General features: G+C 37.3%; 1 protein-coding gene across 1 annotated transcript in view; it reads left to right on the top strand.

Annotated features, from left to right (window-relative positions):
- The window catches only part of RNF144B (ring finger protein 144B), a 92,758-nt gene that overhangs the window by 40,768 nt on the left and 26,743 nt on the right, over positions 1-25,247 (top strand). Inside the window, exons 3-4 of the mRNA XM_020986827.2 lie at positions 1,538-1,642; positions 16,176-16,236. Coding sequence (XP_020842486.1) covers positions 1,538-1,642; positions 16,176-16,236 — 166 coding nt within the window. The remainder of the gene's footprint in view (positions 1-1,537; positions 1,643-16,175; positions 16,237-25,247) is intronic.

The raw sequence follows: 25,247 nt of genomic DNA, 5'->3' as shown, positions 1-25,247 counted from the left end.
TTAAATTGCTTCCTTGAATTTCTTGTTTGATACTTGTTGGAAGGTGGGGGGAGTTAGTAGTCTTTGTAATATCAGGTTTCCCCTTCTACAATTTAAACAACACTACTGAGGTCCAAGCTAAGCCTATGTAAAATTGCAACATGACTGGCATCCTCCCACACTCCTTTTCCCTTCCCTGTTATAGTACCCTTCCACCCAGACAACCTGTAGCCTCATGCTGCCCGGTGTGGTAACTTACCTGGGCATGTCTTAGCTAGTGTCCCATGCCTCAAAATTACCCTACCTCTTCCTCATGCTGCTCTTACCTTTATCTCAATACATACAGTTTTCCTATCAAAATTTTTTCACATCTTCAGTTAACTGTCAAGAAAGAAAGCAGTTCTATAAACTGATTTAATCTGAGGTGTTAATGATTGATTATAGATTCATGGGTTATCTTCTCTGGGATATTTGCATGTAATAGGCACTTAATAAGTGTTCTTTGAATAAAATTAAGGACACTTAAGAGATGGCAGTGTTCCAGTTTCAAGGACTGAACCTCCAAGAGTAAATTTCAGCTACCTATGTCAAGTGGATGGGAAGAGAGATTTTTGACCAAGTGCCTTTTTTTCCCTAAAGTTTTTTGTTTTACTTTTTTTAGGCAGTTGGGGTTAAGTGACTTGTCCCGGGTCACACAGCTAGTAAGTGTCAAGTGTTTGGTCTGAGGCTGGATTTGAACTCAGGTACTCTTGACTTCAGGGCCAGTGCTCTATCCACTGCACCACCTATCTGCCCCTCAAGTGCCCTTTTCAGTGCTTCTCAAATCACAATACTTATGTGACTGCCAATTTTGCCTTTGTTTAAGGCTAACCTTCACTGAGCAGTGCAATGTTCTTTGTTCTGGTTCTAGGCAACCCAGGTATGGAGAGGGCTGTTGGATAAACAGCTGAATTAGGAATATGTTTAAGTGGAATAAGCATTCATAATAACAGTCACTATGTGCCAAGCACTGTGCTAAGCACTTTATAATTATTAATTCGGTTGGTCCTCAGAACAACCTTGGGAGGTAGGTGCTGTTATTATCCCCATTTTTTATAATTGAGGAAACTGAGGCAAACCAAGGTTATGAGACTTGCCCAGGATCACACAGCTAGGAAGTGTCTGAGGCTGTATTTGAACTCATATCTTCCTAACCCCACGCTTTCTATTCACTGTGCCACCTAACTAAAGTTCAGAAGAGAATTTTGTTGCTCTTTTTTCCCATTAGAGTGAAGGAGAGGTCTTCCTTTACGCAGCCTGTGTTAGCATGTAAAGTTTTTACTAGTGGCCTTGGACAAACTTAATACCTTAAGGATGAAGTTATGTATAATTAATTGCTCTTCTATGCATTCTATCCAAAGTTGTCATTCCTAGTATTCACACTTGTTTTCTGAGGATTTGATCCCCAGAACTGCCAAGTAAGGAAACAGATGATTGTAATGATGGTTCTCTTCAGCAGCTTCTGTGCTCTTAGAATGTGTTATTTCAGTGGCTTGATTTTTTTTCTGTCCATTTCTAGTGCCTGACACAATATACACAGCTGGCAATTCGAGAAGGATGTGGATCTCCCATCACTTGCCCTGACATGGTGTGCTTAAATCGTGGTACCCTACAGGAATCAGAGGTATGGATAGACAAGGGCAATATTCCCTCTTTCTATGCTGTTATTCTTTATTTGGGCTTTCTGACTTCTAATTGCATAGCAGTGAGCCTGCCTTCCAGGCAATCTAGAAAGAAACATTTATTTAAAAATATTTATTAAAACACTGACTCATTCAGACTCTTACCATCTAATCATTGGCATTTCTTCCATACACCCTTCTTGGTGAAGGTATTTTCATTGCTAAAGATGCCCTAAACCAATGGTGGCAAACTCAAATAGGAACGGATCCCTGTTGCCCCATACTGGTGTAGAAAATCACAAAATACATTCTCTCTGTTGTATTTGTATTTATTTTCTTAAACATTTCCCAGTTACATTTTAATCTGGTTGGGGCACTCAGGAGTGGTTGACATTTGACCTAGACTACTGTCAGTGCTAGTCAAATTTACTAAGTGAACATAGGGTAAGGGGTCTTTTTAAAAGTGTGTTTAAATTCTAGAAGGCTAAATAATAATTGGTTTGGGGATAACTTCTTTAGTATTTTTAAAGAGAAAGAAAACACATCTTAAGTACAACTTGAGACAATAAGGAAGTAAAAGTAGTCATCCAAATGGAAACAATTGATTACAGAGGGGATAGGAGAGGAGTGAGAATCATTCAGCATTCGGTGCCATCCTCAATACTACGTGCCAGGGAATGTATGAAGATGAGACATGGCTTCTAACCTCAAGGAGCTTACAGTCTATGAGGAGATATAAGATGTGCATATAAATATCTAAAATCCAAATTCAAACTTTGATAATATAAATTAAGGGCACATGACTTGGTGGATAGAGGACTGGCCCTAGAGTCAGGGACCTGGGTTAAAGTCCTGCTTAATAATAATGATAATAATAGCTAACATTTATATAGCTTTTAAGATTTGTAAAAGCACTTTACAAATATCTCTCACTTGATCCTCACAAACCTGGGAGGTATAAAATATTATCCTCATTTTACAGGTTAGGAAACTGAGGCAGACAGAAGTAAAGTAACTTGCCCAGGGTCACATGAAAATATATGAGACAGGATTCCTGGTGCCACCTTAGCTACCCGCGTATAATGGCTTCTCACACGTACTATTTTGGGCAAGTTCTTTAACCTCCCAGTCCTCTAAGCCTAAGACATGGGTTATAGCATTGGTAGAAGGAGTTTCTATACTGTTATTTCCTTACACTGATGAAATTACTTTGGGGAGCCTAATCCGGCCCCCCAAAAAAGTACAAATAATTTTCAGTAACTCCAGATGAGGATGTGATCACTACCAGTTTGGAATAGAGGAATGGTGTGCAGGTTTTTGAAATCTCACTTCTTTGATAACAGTTTTTAATAGCTCTTTCTTGGGCTCTGCCTTTCTTCAATCCCATCTCCTCTATCAGTGACTTGCTTTTCGCTAGTTATTAGTTGGTCTAGTCCAGGGCTTCTTAAACTTTTTTCACTCAGGATCCCCATTTTCCCCCTTTTTGATTTTCAGCAGCGTTCGTTGGCATTGCATGGCATGATGGCATTCGCAGTGCAAAGTGCGAGTATACTTTGTGTTTAGAGCCAAGGCTGCAGTGAAGTTGTGCAGTGTAACATGGGCAAGCGCTGCTAGAAACACTTCGGATTCATTAAGTGTTTGATTTTTAATTAATTTTTACTCCTTGCTTATTCAGAAACCTTTTACTGTTGCCAAATTTTTTGTGACCCATATGGGGTCATGACCCACAGTTTTAAAAAATACTGCAGTAGTCTATAATGAAGATTGCATCTTAATCTTGAATACACTGTGAATTGCAGGATAATGAATCTTAAACTAGGATGAATCTGAAAGCTATCAGAGTACACAAAGAATCATTCTATAGGAGACACAATGACGCAGATTGTCAGTGGCTAAAGGTCCCTTTTTGGGCTCTGTTCAAAGTGATGATGAATGAATGATTGGCCAGCAGGAAGATCAAGATTATATTTAAACTCTAAATGTGTATATACCAGCTGCCTCATGTAAACATACATCAAAGAAATGAGCAGGGAGGTCATGGAGTAGAGGAAATAATTCTTGTGAGCTTGTACTTGAGTATGCTTTACCCACCATGGGAAGTTTCATTACTGTAACTGTACAGACCACATGGAAGAAGTTTAGGGGAGAATAAAAGGAGTAAATAGAGGTTTGGACGTAACTGTTTTTAGAGAATAAATGAAATTTTCTTAAATTTGTTTTTTTGAGAAATTGAAAATTATATATACACATATACATTCATGTATGTGTGTATATATAGAAATAAAATATCAAAAAAATAATTATTTAGTTTTATGCAACAGACTGACTTTGGTTGCAGTATGTCATCATAGAAGGAGTTCATTCGCTCTTGTATTAGAGGGGATATAAGGATCAAATCTTACCTCTGAGACTTATTAACCTTGGGCAAATCACTTGACCTCTCTTGGCCTCAGTTCCCTCATCTCTAAAATGAGAGAGTTGGATTAGATGGCTTCTAATGAGGGTCCTTTGCAGCTCTGGCTGTCTGATACTGAGTTATTAGAAGTAGAGCCTGGAACTGAGTGAGAAAACATTTAGGCAAACTATGAGAAAACATCCTGATCTGTGAGATACCATAATGAAGTTTAAAGTTTGATTAAGGAAGGAAGCCATATAACCTTTGCATGCATTTGTTCTGAGAAGGCACTGCTTTAGCATGTAAAAGCTGTGTCCCAATTAGTAGGAAGAATGAATTCAATCTCCTGAAGTGGTCACATCGTATTTGTACAATTTGAATATATAATTATGTAAAGTATGGTGATTGGTTCCAACCTAATGGAAAAATGCAGTAAAAATTTGATTAATGTGACCACTTTAGGGGATTCATTAGTCACACTAATCTGAGATCTAGTTGTAATTCACAATTCTGATATAGTATTCTTCAATTTTATATTTTTCTCAGATAATTTCAGGATGGGATTTAATCCTGATGCGAAAAATCCTGATGTGAAAACCCATTTGTGATATCAACTTCATTTAATCATAAATTTTAAACCAAGCTTATACAATCCTCACATCCCAAGAATCTCTCCATCCATCTAATTGAAGGGGACCTATAACCATATGTTGAGTAGCCAGATATTTGTATTAATATGTACACATAAGCCATGTAAAACTGCCTTTGTTGAACAGAGCCTTTGTTCTGTAAAGTTTTCTCTTTCATTCTCATATTCTCTCTCCTTTGCATGCTACATAAATTCACATAATCAGACTAGGAAGGTTAAAATATATTTCTGAATTTTTGGATCTTTCCTGGTATCAGTGTTATAAGACTGTAGGTTCCGGAGAAAAATCTGTTTGATCCAGTCCCTATATAAAGCAAGTTTACTTTAAGATTGCATAAGATATACTTAATGGGCCTTAAAGAAGAATTTACAAAAATAAGATATGAGGAAAAACTATAATCTTTCTCTAAGCTGGAGAAATTCAACAAGACCTATTTCCCATTAGGTGAGCAGGAAGACGCTCCAGGGGGTGCATTAATGGACCATTACCATACTCATTGGTTTTGTTATGAGCCTAACTGATGAAGGACATTAGCATATCATAAATGGAAGTTCCAAAATGTCCTGCTGGTATTTCTGTTATGACGTATTATAGCTCTTCTGTATGTTCTCTTTGAAAACGCAATGGCTTTTTTTATATGTTTAAATATAGTAGGTCTCTCTCTATAATAGTTGCCATGGGATACAAGAAAACAGGGAACTAATCCTCTTTCCTCTTAATGGTTTTACCAAGAAACTCTAGCCTACACATTGGCTTGTCTCCATACTCCTACTTCCCTCCTGCCTCAGACTGGTGTGTGTATGCCCTCTTGCTGCCTCTGAGATGGTCCAGCTGCGATTTTGAGACTTGTCTTTCAGTTATTGAAGCAGCTACTTGGAGAAGAGTTCAATGTCTACTTCACATGGTAGTTGTTGTCGTTCAGTTGTTTCAGTTCTGTCCAACTCTTTGTGACCCCATTTGGTATTTTCCTGGCAAAGATACAGAGTAAATGGTTTGCCATTTCCTTCTCCAGCTCATTTTTACAGATGAGAAAACTGAGGCAAACAGGGTTAAGTGATTTGCCCAGGGTCACACAGCTAGTAAGTATCTGAGGCTGAACTTGAACTCAGGGTTTCCTGACTCCAGGCCCAGCACTGTACCTACTGTGCCATCTAGCTGCCCCATTTAAATGGGAAACAATAGAAAAAAGCATTATTCATTTTAAGGCAGATCATGGGAGAAGGGCATCTACAGAAAGCCTTACCCAACCTCTCTTAATTCCAGTACCTCTCCTCTGTTATTTCCTATCTTGTATTTAGTTTGCTCTGTGTGTATATTTTTATATATTTATATATATGTACAATTTATATAATATAATTTACAATACATGATATATAATTTATAATATATTTATATATACATTATATATATATTGCATATTGTCTTCCCTATTAGATTGTAAACTCCTTGAGGTCAAGAACTGTCTTTTGCCTCTTTTGTATGCCTGGCACTTATCACAGTGCTTAGAACATTGTAGGCGCTTAATAAATGTTGATTGATTGATTGGAATTTATTCTGATAGAACCTGTTTAGGAGCAGGACAGAGTAAGGAAGGAACTTCTGGACTGTTCCTATCACTGTCATCTCTAGCTTTGGCCTTTCATGTCTATCTTTAGTCCTTTTCTAGCATGTGAGTCTGAGCATAATTTATGTTCAGTCTGCCCAACACACAAGCCTGGTGTTTGTTGTTGGTTTTTTGTGTTTTCTTTTTTTCATAATGGAAGATATGGCTCAGTTTTCTCTTTTTGATCTTGTTGTGACTTGAAGTTATACCTTAGGGGAGAAAAGGTTATGATTAATTTTAAGCTATGTAGCTATAATAATTGAGGAAGCTGAGTACCATTTACTTTCTAGGGTAAGGCTAAACTTTTTGGTTGGACAGTGGAAAATTTGGGTGCTGAGCAGGAAGGCCTTGTGTTCCCTGCCATGGTACACCCTGAGCAATTTAACCTCTCTTACTGCCAGCTTGAGATCAAGGTAAGGTAGAGGAAAAGGAGGAACCAGCTGCTTACCACCACTTCTCCCCATCTAGAAGGGACCGACTGCATTCTTACTGTGCCCTGCCAGGGCCATAGTGTGTGAGAGAAAAAGGATGAGAGGAAGACCTACTCAAATCACTAACACATCTATGGTTAGTCATTATTCCTTGCTCAGGGAGTGGGTCAAAGCTGCTATTTCCACACTGAAGTATCTAAATTATGCAGGACATTTTTTAAATTCTAGGAAATAGTCTTTGCCCTTCTAACCTCCTAACCATGGGTGTCCCCAAGGCCCTGTCTGGGGCCCTCTTCTCCTTCTCTCTTACTTTAGTTTGATAGTCTCATCAGCTCCCATGCATTTACACCTCTATGAAGATAAGTCTCAGATCTATTTGTCTGGCCCTAACCTACCTCCTGACTTCCAAACTTGCATCTCTAATGCCTATTGGACATTTCTAACTGAATGCTGTAGACATACTAAACTCAACATTTCCAAAACTCTCCCTTTTTCCCAATTTCACTATTTCTTTTGACTACCATCCTCTTAGTCACTCAGGCTCAAAAACTAGATGTTATCCTCAATTCCCCACAGTCTCTCATTCTCCATATTCAATCAGTTGCTAAGTCCTGTCATTTCTACCTTTGTAACATCTTGTATGTGACCCCTTTATCCTTCTGGCACTCCCACCCCCCAAGGCAAGCCCTCAATCATCTTGTGCCTGGACTGTTGCAATAGCCTGCTAGTGGGTCTACCTGCTACAAGTCTCTTCCCACTCAAGTCAGCCTTTCACTCATCTATCAACTTGATCTTCCTTAATTGCAAGCCTGACCATGTGCTCCCCTCTATTCAATAAACTCCAATGGCTCCTCCTTACCTCTATTATCATCTGTTAAGATCATCTGTTTGGCTTTTAAAACCCCTTAAAACCTAGCTCCTTCCTGCCTTTCTAGTTCTTACACTTTACTCTCATCTGTGAAATCTAATTCAATGTCACTGGCCTCTTTCCATATACACAACACTCCATCTTCTGGCTCTAGGAATTTTCCTTGGCTGTTCCTCATGCCTAGAATTCGCTGCCTCCTCTTTTCCTCCTCTTGGCTTCCTTCAAGTCCCAGATAAAGTTTGTAAGAAGCCTTTCCCAGTTCTTTTAATCTTAGTGTCTTCCCTCTGAGATCATCTTCAGTTGACCCTGTTTATTTATAATTGTTTGTATGTTGTCTCTCCCATTAGACTATGAGCTCCCTTGAAGGAAAGCACTATTTTTTGTTCTTTTTATTCTCAGTGTTTCGTATTCTCAGTGGCACATAGTAGGTGCTTAATAAATGCTTGTTGACTTGACATGCATTCTGTTGAAGTAGTACAACATTCACATACATAAATAATACAAAATAATTTCAAAAAGAGTAAATTCTAATAATGAGAGGGGATTAGAAAGGTGTTATGTAAGAAGTGGCACCTGGAGGTGGTTAAATGAAGCTAGAGATTCCAAGAGTCAGAAGTCAAGAGGCAGTAAGTATATGCAGACATTTGGGGCCTCTTGTTTGAAGACGAGGAAACAGGAAATGGAATATAATACATGGGGGAGCAGCTAGCAGATAAGTTTGGCTAGAGTGTATAAAGAAAAGTAGCATGGAATGAGACTGGAAAGGTAGGAGGAAAACAGTATTCCAGACTGACTGTGACATAGAATATTTGAAGGGGAGTAGGGTGAGAGAAGGTTGGATAAGAAAGTTGGGGCCAAGTTTAGGAATGTCTTGAATTCCAGGCTCAGTAGTTGATACTTATTTGGTAGGTAATGAGAAAGAGCCTCAGGTTTTTGAGTAGAGGAGTGATGTTTGTGTTCAGAATGGTACCTTGAATTGGGGAAATGATAGACTGAAGCCAGCAAGGCCAATTAGGAGGCTATGTAACAGTTTAGGTGGGAAGAGAAATGTTGAAAGGTTGAACTAAGCTGACTGCAGTGGTTATGGAAAGGAAGGAAATGTAGATATTGCAGAAGTAAAAATAACAGGAATGGTCAATTAATTGGGTGTGCTCAATAAAGAAGAGTGAGGGGTCAAAGATTCTGGACCCATATGATGGGTAGCAGAAAAATAAGGAAAGAAACTAGAGGGAGGGGCAAGTTTGGGATAGGGGCCATGCTGAATTAGAGCTTTATGCAGATTATCTGGGAGATATCCAGCAGGCAGCTAGAAATGTGAGGCTGAGGTCTGGAGAGAGGCTAGAGATGGGGATGGAGATTCGGGAGACATCTATGTAGAGGTAGTTATTGAAACCGCAGGAGTGAATCTGATCACCAAAAGATAAGGTATAGATCAAAGAGGGCCTGAAGAAGATCCTTGAGGGAGACCCTCCTTTAAGGGACAGAAGAAAGATGAAAAACCCACAAAAGAGGATTGGTCAAAGTAGGAAGGACTGGTCCTTCATGTCAGATGCTGCAAAAAGGTTAAGGATGGGACAAAAGGCCTTTAAAATTTAATAGTAAGGAGGTCATTAGTGACCTCCATCATTATAGTGGTAGGAACGGAAGCCAGAATGCAAGGGCTTTAGGAGTGATAGGCAAGTGAATGCAAATACTCTTTATAGGAATTTCGTAGTGGAAGTTAATGGATATGGATTGGGGGCAATCTTCATTTAGAACATGCCAAAAGATTTCAACCCTGACATTCTCCTATTAGGTGTCTGAAACCACCTGTCTCTCAAGGAACCTTTTTATATGTCTTAGTGTTTGTAAGGAAATAGTTAGAGAAGGTGTCCGGGTAGCCTTGAGCTAGCAGGAGGGTGAAAATCCTCCAAAATAGGAAGGTTACCATCAGCAACAGAGGCTGAATGGAAAGTAACAAAGATTTTGGTCAGGTGAGTGAACATTCAGTTAAGGTCCACTGGAGTAAATGGAGAGGAATTTGGAGAGGATAGCAGAAGCTTCCCACTGTGAATATTTTTCCATCTTTAATAGAGTGTGGCGTGATAAGATTACAACTATTTGTAATTTCCTTAGCAACAGAGAGAACTGTCTCTTATTGCATTCAGGTCATGTATTCCCATGTTTACCATTGCTTCCCCTTCTTTCTGGACTTTGTTAGTAGGACTTGGACTTCTAATGCATGTCTCTTGGAAATAATTGGCACTGGGCAGCTAGATGGCACAGTGGATAGAGTACCAGCCCTGGATTCAGGAGGACCTGAGTTCAAATCTGGCCTCAGACACATAACACTTACTAGCTGTGTGACCCTGGGCAAGTCACTTAACCCCATTGCCTAGCCAAAAAAAAAAAAAGAGAGAGAGAGAGAGAAAATAATCGGCACCTTGGAGCAAGCCCCTTTTTATTCCCAGTTAATCCTCTCAATATTGTTGGAATGGCTCTTCCAACTTTCTCACTGACAGAGAACCCCATATAAAACTGCAATCAAGAGTAGAATTTAGGATTTCCTTTCTCCTAGTCCAGCAATGCTGTCAATTAAGTCATGCCCACCTTTCTATTATGTAGTTTTATGACAGCAATTGTTAAAAATCACATAAATGAAAGAAAACATTTTTTTTTCAGAAATTAGCTACGCAACTCATACAAGTTCAACTGAAGGCCAGGACTAGGTTTAAGTTTTCCCCACGTTCTATCTGTTTGGCTCCTAGGCAGGAGCTAAACTGGAAACATCTCAAGGGCAGGATTTTTTTTTTTATAACCTCTTTTGAATCCCTTATAACTTAGTTAATCAACAAATATTTATTGAGTGCCTACTATGGGCCAAGCAATGTGCTAGGGCCTGGGAGACAGACAAAAATGAAATGATACCTGCCTTCAAAGATCTCAATGTTCTTTGAAGCTAGAGATAAAATGACAGTATTTATAAAGTGCTTTACATATATAAATGCTAGCTATCATCTTTAGCTATCAAGCTCTTCATCACCAGTCATTTTGACTTTTGACTCTGGGAGAGAGAGTGAGGCTGATGACTTTGTGCAACTCTGCCTCACTTAAATCCAATTAACCAGCAAGTCAAGACATTACCCCATGATGTCATTTGTCCTCTTTGAAAACAAAGGAAAAGGACAAACAACAGTTTCATGAGAAGGGAAGGTGAAGGTGAAGGTGATAGGTAGAATTGGTCTTTGGTCAGGAATACCTCAATGCCTTCCTTCATTTGGATGGAGGTAAGAAGCTGTTTTACTAGAATACAACTCAATAAACTACATTATTAAGGTATAGTTTGTACACTATACCTTCTAGTTTTATTGATACCTTTTTGTTTTCACATCCTATTCATTTATAAAATCTATTCTTCCCCAATGTAATGAAGATTAAAAAAAAAGACAATTTAGTAAAACCAACCCACATATCAAGCACACCGAACAGTACATAGCAATATTCCAAACTCATAGTTCCCCACTGCTGCAATGAGGTGAGGATAGTATATTTTTTCAACTTTGGGGCCAAATTTAGTCATTACAATTACATGCTGTTCAGTTTTTTTGTGGTCTTTTTGTTCATTGTGTCTATTTCCCTCAAAACCCATTGCTTCACTTTGCATCAGTTCACTTGTTTGTGTGTTTCTCAGAATTCACATTTATTGGTTCTAGCAATGTGTTAATATTCCATTGCATATCTTACGTGCTATGATTTCCTTAGCTATTTCCCAGTCAATGAGTACCTACAGTATTTTATTTCTAGTTCTTTGATACTGCAAGAAGGGTTGCTATAAATCTTATATTATAGATGAGACCTTACTCTCTGTCTTTGATTTCCTTGTTGTGGTTTAGTCATTTCAGTTGTGTCTGACTTTTCATAACCCCATTTGGGGTTTTCTTGGCAAGGATACTGGAGTGATTTGCCATTTACTTCAGGGTTAAGTGACTTGCCCAGGGTCACACAGCTAGGAAGTGTCTGAGGCCAGATTTGAACTCAGGAAGATAAGTTTCCCTGACTCTAGGCCTGGTGCTCCATGCACTCTCCCATTTAGCTGCCCTCAGCCTCATTAGGATGTGTGGGTAGCAGTGCTAGGTTGAAGGGTTTGTCAGTTTATCATGTTTGTTAAACATAGTTCCAGACTTCTTTACAGAATGGTTTGATATATCTGCAGCTCATCTAAATACTAGTCTTCTTGCTGCCTCTCTAGCAAAGATTATTAAAAACACCTGTTGTCATCTTTGCCAGTTTTTTAGGTATGAGATAGAGTTGTTTTCATTTGCATCTCCTTTATGATTAGTAATGCAGGAACCATTTTTCATACAGTTGTTAATAGTTTGCAGTTATTCCTTTGAGAACTGTTTGGTAATATTCTTATCTACCTTTAAGTGACTCTTGGTTTTACATCTTCATGTTCTTTCTCTATATATCTTGGCTCTCAGACCTTTATCCCAATGTCATTATAAAAGAATATCCCACCTGACTCTACCCCTCCTAACTTGAAGATGATAAGAGGGAACCCAAACAAACTGTAGAAATAGTTGCTACATGAGATCACAGCCTTTGGTCACCAGTACTATGGGCTTTCATAATGAGTTTATCCATTTTCTTTCTATTTCTGGTAATAATTATTTGTTTCTACTGTTGTGACTTGAGGACACATGGATTGCTCTGTAGTTTGGTAGTATCATTCTCTCATTAGCATTTCCCTCTTTCTGTTCTTCCTGGTAACTTTATTCCCCTTGTCTTCCATGCATATCGTGTGCCTTTCTTGTGACATAAAAATAATAAGTGACATTGAAATTATCCTAGAAGTCTTCTTATATTATTTGAAATGTATAGAAATCATTAGGACAAAGCTCCCCAGATGTTATTTAACAGAATACTTTTCAGGTTTTAGATCATTTATTCCTTGGGGTCAGTGAAACCCTGGTAATATTATTCCCATTCTATACAATAAGAAGGTTCAAGTCTCAAATGACTTTGCCTTGGACTTCACAGTGAATCAAGGTTCAACCTTCTCTCCTCTGGCCTTCTTTTTCCTTAAGTCCTCATTGTATCCATTAGGCAACTTGGCTTCCTGGCAAAGGCGAATAGGTAGTGAAGGAAATGAAAGAAAGCAGGCCTTGGGAAATATTATTTTGAATTCAGCAAGCATTCATTGTTCATTCGGTCATTTTTCTGTTATGTCTGACTCTTTGTGATCTCATTTGGAGTTTTCTTGGCAGAGATATTGGAGTGGTTTGCCACTTTATTCTCCCATTAATTTTATAGATGAGGAACCTGAGACAAACAGGGTTAAGTGTCTTGCCCAATGTCACACAGCTAGTAAGTGTGTGAGGCCAGATTTGTACTCAGAAAGATGAGTCTTCCTGATTCCAAGCCCAGTACTCTATCCATTGCACCACTTAAATGTCCCATAAAGCATTCATTAGGCACCTCTTATATGTCATGCACAGATACCACTTCAGTGTGTAGTCTCTGGGCTCTGTTCCTGCACAATTCTAATAATCACTTAGGGTGATTATTAGCTGCTCCCTAAAGAGATTCACTTGTCACCAGGCCATGGGCTCATAGGATTATAGACTAAGAGATGAGCATGATCTTAGAGGCCATTGTTTTATACACAAAGATATGGAGGCCCAAAGAGATTATTAAGTGACTTGCACAGGGTCACATTGTGAGTAAGTGTTTGAAATCAGGTCTTTCTGAATCCAAGTCCCATACCCTATGCATTATACCACCTATACTGCCTTAATCTGCCTTATTCTCTTGTCCTCCACCTTTCTTCTTTTACATCATTATCTTTTTAAAAAATCTATTTTATTTTTGATTTATGGAATAAAACAAACATTTCCTTAACAGTTTAACCAATATTATGTACAACTTGCTATTACTTTTAAATATAGGATAAAGTTGTCATGTAAATTTTTTTTCCTTTCTCCGCCCTGCCCTATAGATGGCTACCATTAGACACAAGTGTGTGCATGTGTAAAATTATTCTAGACATACTTATTTTTATCAGTTCTTTCTCTTTTATATAATTATCAAACACTTGAAGGACCTGCCCTCGTGGGGACAATACACTAAGAGTTATAAGGAATTTTAAAAAGTTTTCTTTTTCTTTTTTTTTAAGTTCTGCCATTAAACACTACATTTTAGTTTGGGGAGATATAGCATATGAAAAATATAAACCTCAATCTAAGTCTTTGGAATATCTGTTACAATGAGTCTTTTGAAAAACCTTCTTTGCTATTTGTAGAATTCAACAACTATAGCATACACAAATGTGCATATGCATGTGTGTGTATAAACATACCTATGTACACACAAATACACACATATACATGTGCACATATACACATACATACCCACAGAGCATTTCTCAACCAAATAAAATTGCTTAGAAGAAAAAGCTTTTATTCCTAAACTCTGTTCCTGGTTTAATTTCTTTCTGTTGGGAATGGGAAATATCCCAAATTGCTTGGACTTTTTGGTTCTTCATACACTGTAGTTGACAGTTTAGTTTTTTATCCAGATGGCCAATTTGATTTAGGTCCTCCTTTAGGACTAGATTCTTTCATGTGTCACTCTTTATTGCATTGACTCAGAATACACCTAGCTGCCTCTTTTCCTCTCCCACACCTTCTTTACTGTACTTTTTTTGGTCTCATCATTAGTTGTAGTAAAGTGCAGCAATCTATAGATATAAAAATAAGATTAAAAAATGGAAGCTTGAAGATTTCTATTGACTAAGCTAAGAATGTAACTTGTATGGGCTTGCTCATATTTTGGAGTTTTGTTATGAAATCCTTCTTTTTCAAATTATAAATCTTTTAAGCAGCAGCAATCTCAAAAGATATTTGGCTGTATAGAAATAATTGTTACAAACAAAAACTCTAGCTCACATCCTCATCTGAGAAAGAAAAGGCAACTTTACCACAAGAAGGCTGCAAGTTGGTATTTGATTTTTTACTAATATAGTGTATGACTTTATGTGATGGCCAAGACTTCATATTCTGTGTGAAGGAAGGGATCAGGAGACCTAGGGTTTTTTTTTCTTTTAATCAGAGCAGGACATTTCTTTCTTATTTTTTAAAATATGATATCATTCTTAACTTGATAAACATCAACAAGCCTGAACATTTCCATATACAAATTTGTTCTCTATACAAAATAGAATGTAGGTGAAACTCTTCATCTGTATTACAAAAGTTTGCCTTTAAAAAGAAATAAGGTAAGTTCAACAGTGTAGTTTCAAGCTCTCTTGCTTGTCTATGTCTTTCTGAACTTTTTCCTGTTCTCTTCTGAATATTTTTTAAAAATGCTTCAACAATCCTCTTTTTTTTTTAATTGTATCAGTATTATTAGCTCTTTGGCTAGGTGGTGCAGTGGACAGAGAGCCAGGCCTGGAATCAGGAAGACTTGGGTTCATATCCAGTCTCAGACACCTATTAGCTGTGTGACCCTGGGCAAGTCACTGAACCCCGTCTGTCTCATTTTTCTCATCTGTAAAATGAACTAGAGAAGGAAATGGCAAGCCACTCCAGTGTCTTTGCCAAGAAAACCCTAAATGGGGTCACAAAGAGTCCAACATGACTGAAAGAATTGAATGACCATCACTTGTTCTTCCCCTCATTCAAAATAAAACAAAACCAAAAAACTTCCTTTGTTAACAAAAAAGTCTATTTCAGCACATTGTGTCCAAAAATGTATGCCTCATTCTGTACATGGAGTCTATGATTGCTTTGTCAAGAGATAAAAATAGCACACACCATGGTTGGTCATAAAATTGATCAGAATTCTTCAGTAGGAGATTTTCTCTAATATCTCTAATCTGATTGATGTTAGTTGCTTTGTAATCTAGAAAGTGAGATGCACAATCTTTTTAAAAACCAAAAACCACTTTATCTAGAAAATGTGGAAAGAACAAAATTTGTTGCTCCAGAAGAGTATACACTTGGCAGTGTGGTAAACAGAACATGGGATGGAGGAGTTCATGAGAACTGGGGTCAAGCACCGGCTCAGTCATTAATTCCCCATGTGAACTTCGACATGTAATAAACCTTTCTCTGGGTCTGATTTTCGTACTTGGAAATGAGAAGATTGGAGTAGGCGATTTCTTGGTCCTTTCTGGCTTGGTGATTCTGTAGTGCCCTCTAGCAGAGGATGACTTGTTTGTTCAGTCATGTCCAATTCTTCATGACTCCATTTGGCGTTTTCTTGGCAAAGATACTAGTGTGGTTTGCCATTTCCTTCTCCAGCTCATTTTACAGATAAAGAAAGTGACGCAAACAGAATTTAAGTGACTTTCCCATGGTCACACAGCTAGTAAGTGTGTGAGGTCAGACTTGAATTCAAGTCTTCCTGACTCCAGGCCCAGAGCTCTATCTAGTATGCCACCGAGCTGCAGGGATGACTTGTATAGGAGGACTATAAAAGCAATGAAAGGTGTTAAGATTTGTGTTTAGGTGGTACAGAAAACTCAACAAGGAGAGAACTTTAGAGGGTAGTAACAAACACAATTCCATGCGGTACTGGAAATCTCACCTTTCTGTTTTTGGTTTCAGATTGCCTGCTTGGTATCAGTGGATCAATTTCAGCTCTACCAACAATTGAAGTTCGAAAGAGGTAGGATCCTGTCTGGCCCAGTCACCATCTTTAAAACTAACGTACTTTCCAAACCACATTAACTCGTGTAGAGGCCTGGGTTAGCTGTGTACTTTCAGCAAAATAGTAAGGGTACCCTGAAAGGCAAAAGCTCTTGCTCCAATATAAATGTCATAAACTCTCTTCTCCAGTCAAAAAAGAATGGCCAGACCTAGAGCAAATGAATCTTTTCTTTGGCAGGGGTTTTAATTCTTTTCCTTGGAATCCTTATTAGATTGTGAGCTCCTTAAGAGCAGGGACTGTCTTTTGCCTTTCTGTAGCACAGTGCCTGGCACACAGTGAGCATTTACTAAGTGTTTATTGATTCATTACATGGTCCATAGAAGGATTTCTGGAGTGGTTTACAAGAACACTAACATAAAGGAAGGTGACATTTCTTTTCTGAGCTGATTTTACCACCTGGTATCCTAGTTTTTTCACATGGGTTCAAAATATTCATTTATAAAAAGGTCATCGTTTTTATTCATGTTTATTGTTGTCATTTCTAAGAACATTTAAGAACTTATTACGTTGAAGGTATAGTGTTAGCTTCTTGAGATACCGAAGTGAAAATTATCTTTTTTTAAAGAAATTTATCATTTAACAAAGAGGATAAGATAGAAGGTAAAATGTGATAAGAAAAACAGAGATCTAGATAAAATGTGGTTAAAATTTGATGAGGTAGATGGATGGTTTTCAGCTGTGTGTGATGGGGAGGAAGGAGAGGATAGTTCAGGGAAGATTTCATTGAGGGATGGCTTTGATTTAGGTCTTGAAGGATTTGAGGAGGTATGGAGCCTGCATACCCTCCACCAATTCATGGACCTGAAAGAAGGCATGACAAGGTCAGGAATAATGCTGGATTTCTGGCTATGTCTCACAGCAATGAGCATTTGGTAGAGTATAGCCTCAGAGCTACATATTTAATCTTTATTGGAGCTTTTCCCTTTTCTTTTTTTAAAACAAGCTTTTGTTTGACTTGATTTCTTTCAGACTCTGGGCCAGTGATAATTTGCTTAGCTATTCTAATTATAGTGCCCATCCACCAATATGGGGATGAATTCTTGCATCTAATTGCTCATATGCAACTACTGTAACAAAATATGACTGTGGACTGATGTCTGTGACTGACATGATCTAAACTCTAAGAAGAATTATTGTTCTGTTGTCTAATAGGCTTTTTTTGTATGTAGTCCTACTGAGGCAATCCAGTGAACTCTTCATTGATTGGCATAGTTAGGGAATATGGTACCCTAACGGGGATTGGCTTAAAATCATCCCAGGCTTCATGGTTAGTGGAACAAACACTTATTTTGGAGTCAGAGCCAGAACCTGGATCTAAATACTGGCTCTGATACTTATTACTAATCTAACCTTGAACAAAGATGGGCCTCAGCACTCCCATCTGTCATGAAGGCTTTGTACTAGGTGTTTTAAAAGTTCCTTTCCAGCTCATGATAAGTCAACCAGCATTTATTAAGCACTTCCTAGGGAAGGGAGGGGAACAAACATTTGTTAAGTGCCTACTTAGCACAGTGTACATGCTTCACAGATATCTAATATGAACTTTACAGCATTATTATCCCCAGATATATTTTTTTATTTTTTATTTTATTATTACAGATATTATTATCCCTATTTTACAGTTGAGACAAATAGGCTAAGTAACTTTGCTGAGTCACACAGCTAGTAAGTACCCAAGTTTGGATTTGCACTCTGGTCTTCCCTAGCACTTTGTCATCTGTATCAACCTTGCTGCCTTTTAGGGACCAGATACTGTGCTAAGTGCGTAGGTATCCTATATCTTGATACATTTTGAAAAAATTTATTTATTTCATCAAATATTTCCCAATGACATGTAAAAATTTTTAATATATATTTTAAATTTAATCTAATTTTAAGATAATATTTTATTCCCCCCCCCCAGTTACATGGAAGAGTAATTTTTAATATTCTTTTTCTTTTTTTAATTTTGAGTTCTAAGTTTTCTCTCTCACTCCCTCACTTAGTCCTTCCCTGAGATAGGAAGCAATTTTATTTAGATTATATATGGTGTTTATTTTTAAAAATGCTGACTGTCGAATTCTCTCTCTCCCTCACCCATTTTCTTGCTTTTTTTTTAACCCTGAGCACATCGCTCAAACAGTTTAGTTCCCAATTTCCTCATCTGTAAATGAACACTTGGCCTATTCTGAGGTCTTGCCAGGTTTAATCCCTATGAGCTTTCTGCCATACAGTGCCATATACTTATTATGCATTAAATAAATGTCTTAACGTCTATACCATAAATAGAATACCACATCATCCCTAGTAGAGGAGAGGATGTTGCTTTGGGACGCCTGAGTTCTAGTCCTATATTGTAGCTGGAGGAGTTTGGGTAAATCACATGACCACCCCAATCTTCAGTTTCCTCTAATATATAAGGACCTTGAAGATGAGGATCTCAGAGCCCTTCTAGCTCCAACATTCAAAGATTTTAATTTTTTTTTTAACATTTCTTTTACTTTTTATTTAAAAAATTATTTTATTTTTAATTTATAGAATAAAACAAACATTTCCATAACATATAATTTTAAAAAATTATCGCACATGAAACTGCAAATCTATTATGTGCAACTTGTTCTTTCTTTTAAATATAGAATAAAATTATCATGTAAATTTTTTTTCTTTCCTTCCCCCTCCCCACTCTACCATTAGGCTCAAATATGTATATACATACATACATGTATATATATATATATATGTGTGTGTGTGTGTGTGTGTGTGTGTGTGTGTGTGTATATATGTATATGTAAAATCATTCTATACATACTTTCCTCTATCAGTTCTTTCTCCGGATGTAGGTGACATCTTTCTTCCTATGTCCTTTGTAGTTAATTTGGGTGTTTAATTTGATTAAAATAAATAGTGTTCAACGCATTGATAAGCAAGGAGTAAAGAAGGGTAAAAGATGGCACTTGCCTCCAGACAGAAGTGATGAACTTAAAATGAAGAAAGAGACGTACATTTTCAGATATGGGCAATGTGGGAGTTTTTAAGGGATGGCTTTGATTTAAGTGTTGAAGGATTTAAGGAGGTAATGGAGACTATATACCTTGCAGAATGAGGAATAGCCAGCATAAATTCGTGGACAGACCATGAATGACTTAGCTATTCTCAGCAATACAGTGATCCAAGACAATTCCAAAGGACTCATGATGAAATATGCTTTCTGCCTCCAGAGAAAGAACTGGTGGAGTCTGAATGCAGAAGCATAATTTTTTTTACTTTCTTTCCTTGTTTCATTTTTTTTTGTTGGAGTTTTTTTTCCACAAAATGATTAATATGGAAATGTTTTACAAGAGTGCACATGTATAACCTATATCAGATTGCTTACTGTCTCAGGGAGGGGAGAGGGAAGGTTAGAATTTGGAACTCAAAACTTAAAAACAAAAAGCCTCAAATTCAAACATTGTTTTTACATGTAATTAGAGGGAAAAATAAACTGTGATTTTAAAAAAAGAAAAAGAAAAAACCAAATTTATGGATATAGAAGAAGGCAGCTATGTATTGAGAGATTTATTTTGTTTTTATTTTTGTTTTTTTAAATGTACTCAATATGATGGGCTAGTGGGAAGAACAGATTAAATTTTTAAAAATACTTGTTAATTGAAAATTGTAAAGATCTAATAAAAATAAATCACGCTAAAATGATACTGGATACATACTTATAAGGTGGTAGGATTGGTAGAAACCTTAGAAATAATCTAGGACAACTCCAACATTATGTCTTTGTATACTTAACATCTAGTCTGGCATGTAGCAGACATTTAATATATGCTTAGTGATTTATTGATTGATTTTCTTGTGTCAGGAAATTGAGGCTTGGGGACATTGTATAATTTTAATTTTTTTTTTTACATTTAATGACTCATCTTGCAGTGCCTCAGGATCATAATTAGGACTTAAACGTAGAAAGGGGCCTTGGAGATTTAGTTCAAACTTTTTATTATGAAGACCAGTGAGGGAAATGATTTGTCTGAGTTTTCATAGAGAGTAAGAAATAGAACCAGGAAATGAGCCCAGGTCTTTGACTCCATATCTAATTCTTTTTATACTAAGGAAGGGAACATGCATTTATTAAGCACCTACGATGTGCCAGACACTATGCTAATACAATTTACTCTTACTATCTCATTTGATCCTCATAACAGCTCTGGGAGATAGGTGCTATTATTATCCATGTTTTACAGGTGAGCAAACTGAAGCAGAGATTCAGTGACTTGCCCAGGATCACACAGCTAGTCAGTATCTAAGGCTAAACTTGAACTCAGGTCTTCCTCACTCTAGGCCTAGTATTCTATCCACAGTGCCATCTAGTTACCTCTAAAACACAACCCAAAGCTTTGGCAGTTGCCCCTGTGTCATAGAAGACCAGTTCTTGAGTGTTGTGTTAACTGGACCTCTATAAACAATTTACCAGATAGAGCTCATCGATAACTAGATGTATTCTTCATATGAAGTATCTGATCCAAGACCATCTTGTGGACAGGTGATCTTGGGATCCATGCCATGTAAAAAGCAAGACTACATCTGTGGGTGAAATCTGTAGTCACTAGGTCTTTCTGGCGCCTCTTGGGAGAAAATCCCCTTAGACATAGGCAGATCCATGGAAGATTTTGTGCTAACCCCTTAACTACCTCTTTGCAGGAGCAAACACTTTGGCCCTGGGGGAACAGAGTGTGACTTTTTGAGATCAGGGTATTGAAACAGATGTTTAGAAAGATTGGTTCCCATGGAGATGGGAGAATATGGATCAGCTTATTTATGATAGAAAGACCACTGAAATGAGAGAAAGGGGTATTTCTACAGGAAGATATTGAAGAAACCATCTTTGTTTTTTTTAAGTATCAAAAAAAACATTAGAAAGAAAAAAAATTAGCAAGACTTCAGCCCTTACTCTACCATGAAGAAGCTCAGTATTGTTTTTTTTTCTCCAACAAGTCATTTAACTTTTCTGAGTCTAGAAAAAAAAAGCAGAGGGTTTTACAAAAGCAGGGATTCTTAACCTTGAATCTGTAAACTTTCAAAATGTTTCAGTAACTATATTTTAGTGTAATTCGTTTCCTTGATAATCTTACATATTTTATGTTATGATTTAAAAACATGGTTTGAGAAGTGATCCATAGGTTTTACCAGACTGCCCAAACACTAGCTTATCTCTAAGAATTACATTACAGTTTTAAAAACTTAGTTCTCCTCAGTGGAGATAAGCCTCCGCATTGGCTTCCTGTGGAATCTCTCTTATTCTGAATTTTTTCTGTGTAGATTGCTTATGCCAATCTTAAGATCATTGGGCTTTGAAGGGGCTGTAAAGTTCATGTCTAACCTCCTCATTTTACAGATATGGAAACTGGAATTTAGAGAGGTCAAGACTTCCCCAAGATCATATTGGTAGTTTAGTGGCCAAACTGAAACTGTTATCCAGATTTCTTAGTCTTTCTACTATACTTGCCATCTAGCTTTATGTTTACTATCTCTAAGCCCTGTATCACATTCCAACTTGTCTTCTAGTCATTTGTGTCTCTGTCTTATCTCCTCTAGGTGCCAGTAAGCTCCTTGGGGCCATGAGCTGTTCAGCTTCATCTTTGCATCACTAACACTTGGCAGAGTACCTTACCTATAAATGCAATGAATTGAATTTCAGAGACCTTATTTTCCTTTGAGATACTAGGAACAACCAAATCCTTGGAATGACTAAAAATTCAGCAGCTCATAAAAGTTAAAACGGCGTGTTTTATTTCCTCTGGCAATTGGAGCAGCATGTGTATATAGGGTTTCTCACGATAATAGTAAAATTTCATTTAGTGCCTTTCCTGGCATAGCCCCATGATGAGGGAGGAAAGCAATAAGATGACTTTAATGTTTACTGAGCACGTATAAAGCATGGTAACAAACAAGTAGCTTACATCTCCTGCCGATGTACTTAAGTGGGGAAACAGTGCTGCAATTTCACTTTCTGAAAACTGAAAAGAAAAAAAACAATATTGGGGTCCAGGAAATGGTCATTTTGGTTCTCAAAATGTATCTGTTTTCCAGGAATTGGCAGAAAATGGAAGTAGAATGAAAAAAAAAAGCCCACACAATTCTACTCAGTATTTCCTACTTCGTATAACTTAATCTCATGGCTGTGTAGGAAGGGTTATCAGCACCAGTTGGTTTTCTTATGTGGTGATTACATTACATTGATTATATTGGTAATCAGTTGTCCTTTCCCTAAGTAAATTCCAGTTAAAGTCTGCTTTTATTCTTCTGTCTCTCTTGTAAGCAAATATCATAGTTGATCACTTCCCTACTGGGTTCACATTAAGGATTTAGTTGTAGTGTTAACTTGAAGATACACAGTCTGATTACCTGAGCGCTTGGTTTTTCTCCTGCCTCTTCTTATTGACTTCTGGCAATCTCTTGGCAAACAGCTAGATGGTGGAGTGGGTACAGCACTAGGCCTGGAGTCAGGAAGACTCATCTTCCTAATACAGTCTCAGACACTTACTAACTCTGTGACCTTGGGCACGTCACTTAACCTTGTTTGCCTCAGTTCCTCATCTGCTAAATGAACTGGAGAAGGAGGTGGCAAACCACTCCAGTATCTTTGCCAAGAAAACCCCAAATGGCTTCACAAAGAGTCAGACATGACTGCAATAACTGAACAATAACAACAATGACCTCTTGGCATTCCTCCCAGGGAGCAGGAAGAGGAAATTAAAGATTAAGCATAGACTTCCTTAACCTTCTTGTTCTTTAGTTTTATCATAAGATTTGGTGAGAGGAGAAGCCCAAGCTACTGTCAGATTGTTCTGTTAGTTGTAGATTTTGGTTATCCATGCTAACCTGCACTCTTACTTACACAATTGAACTAGTGATACTATCTTGCATACTTTTGTTAATCTCTTGCTTTATGTGATGTCAGAGTAATGAACCCAATATGTCTCACCTATCATATGTAATGGCTGTATGACTTTGGGTAGGTCACCTAACTTCTCAGTGCCAAAGGCAACTCTCTAAGACTAAAAGCATCTAGGCTTATAGCTCTAGGCTTCCAAGGAACTTGACAGGCTACCTGATCCACTTGCCTTATTTTACAGATGACTAAACTGAAGCCTACTCTGCATTTATAGTGGGAGCTTTCTTATGAGAAGTTCTTTATACCAGTGAAATCACAGATCTTGATTAAAAAACAAACAAACATAAGTAATCCAATATCCAATATCATTGTAAAGGTCTTCTTAAAATGGTGACCAAATCTTCATGTTTATTTAACCTTCTAGTACACCTTGGTGTAGAAAGGAAGAGGACGTTTCAACACCATTCTTCTTGGGTTAAAAAATAGAAAGTAGGTCAGTATGGAACAGACTAGATAAGTATAAACCAGAAGCAGTTAAACATAGTAGCCCAGTGTTTGATAATCCCAAGATCACAAGCTACTGGCAGAAGGACTCCGTGTTCTACAAGAACTGGGAGGAAAACTGCAAAGTACCTTGGCAGTAAATAGGCTTAAACTTACACCATTAATACTACAATGAGTTCGAAAGTGAAAAGTAAATTAAATGGAAAATGTTACATCACAAAAATTTAAATGATCAAAATCTCATAACCAAATGAGATACAGAGAAGATCATAAAGTACAAAATATAGTTATGATGATGTACAATTCAAAAGCTTTTTAATGAACACAATCTATGCAACAAAAATAAGACTGGTGCATATGAATAAGCCCCTAATCTATTCCCCAATGCATAAGTGATCAAAAGATAGGAGCAAATGTTTTCAAAAGAAAAAATGTAAGTGATCATCAATGATATGAAAAAAATAGCCAAATCAGTAGTAATATGGGAAATGTAAACTAAGACAATTCCAGTTTCTCATACCCTCCAAATTAAAAAAAAAAAGATAATTGAAAATGGAAAATAATTGTTGCTGAGAATGTGGAAACACAGGCACACTAATACATTGTTGGTAGAACTACCAATTGGTCCTACTGTTCTGGAAAGCAATTTAGAACTATGTGGAAAAAGATATTAAAACATTTATTAAGTTCTTTCTGTGTATACTCATAAGGTAGTATGTTGTACTAAGTGCTGTGAAAGACAATACTTACCTAATGCAATTTCGTGGGATGCAACAAGGGAAAGGCCTTTTTGTAGGAGCTCATCATGTTACCAGTGTAGTGTTCTTCTGCCTTTTTATCTCATTCTTTAGCATAGTTTGGACAAGATAGCTGATAATCATTCAAATTGTTGTGAGGTGAGGAGTATTTGGCCTTGATCTTTGCCTCCAAGAGTGTGGACTAGGCAGCCTCAGGGGAAACAACATCTCTTTTCATTTGCAGAGAAAAGTCGTAAGAATTGTAAAAGTGGTCCATGTCTGACTATGAAAGCTGCTTTTGGCTATAATGGGAAATCTTTTAAAATACACTTTATTAATGCCTGTTGTCTTTACAACATAGTCCTTTCCCACTTCCTAAATTGAATCCTTCTTTTGACAAAGAAAAAAAGTTAAGCAAATTAAGCTTAATTATTAAGAAAATTTAAGCATTAAGAATTAAACAAAAACATCTAATACTGAGACTGTCTAATGATGTTTACAGTATTCTGTGCTAGTAGTCCTTTACTTTCTTTGCCATGAGGAAGGAGGAAGTATGCTTCATTATCTTTTTCTCTGGAGACTTCATTGTTTGTTTGTTTTTTTCCATTACTCAGAATTCAACTTCCTTCTAGTGATCTTTTTTTTTTGTTTCACTCTGTTGTAGTCATCATGTGTTTTATATCCTTTTGTTATTTGTTTTTCAGTCTTTTGACCTTCATAACCCATTTGGGGTTTTCTTGGCAAAGGTACTGGGGTGGTTGGCCATTTCCTTCTCCAGCTCATTTTACAAATGAGGAAACCGAGGCAAACAGGGTTAAGTGGCTTGCTCAGAGCCCCACTGTTACTAAGTGTCTGCAGCCAGATTTGAA

This window comes from Phascolarctos cinereus, unplaced genomic scaffold, assembly GCF_003287225.1.
Source record: "Phascolarctos cinereus isolate Bilbo 61053 unplaced genomic scaffold, phaCin_HiC Scaffold_4;HRSCAF=312, whole genome shotgun sequence".
Lineage (NCBI taxonomy): Eukaryota > Metazoa > Chordata > Mammalia > Diprotodontia > Phascolarctidae > Phascolarctos > Phascolarctos cinereus.
Note: the sequence above shows the minus strand (reverse complement) of the source record. Positions and strands in the feature narration are given on the sequence as shown.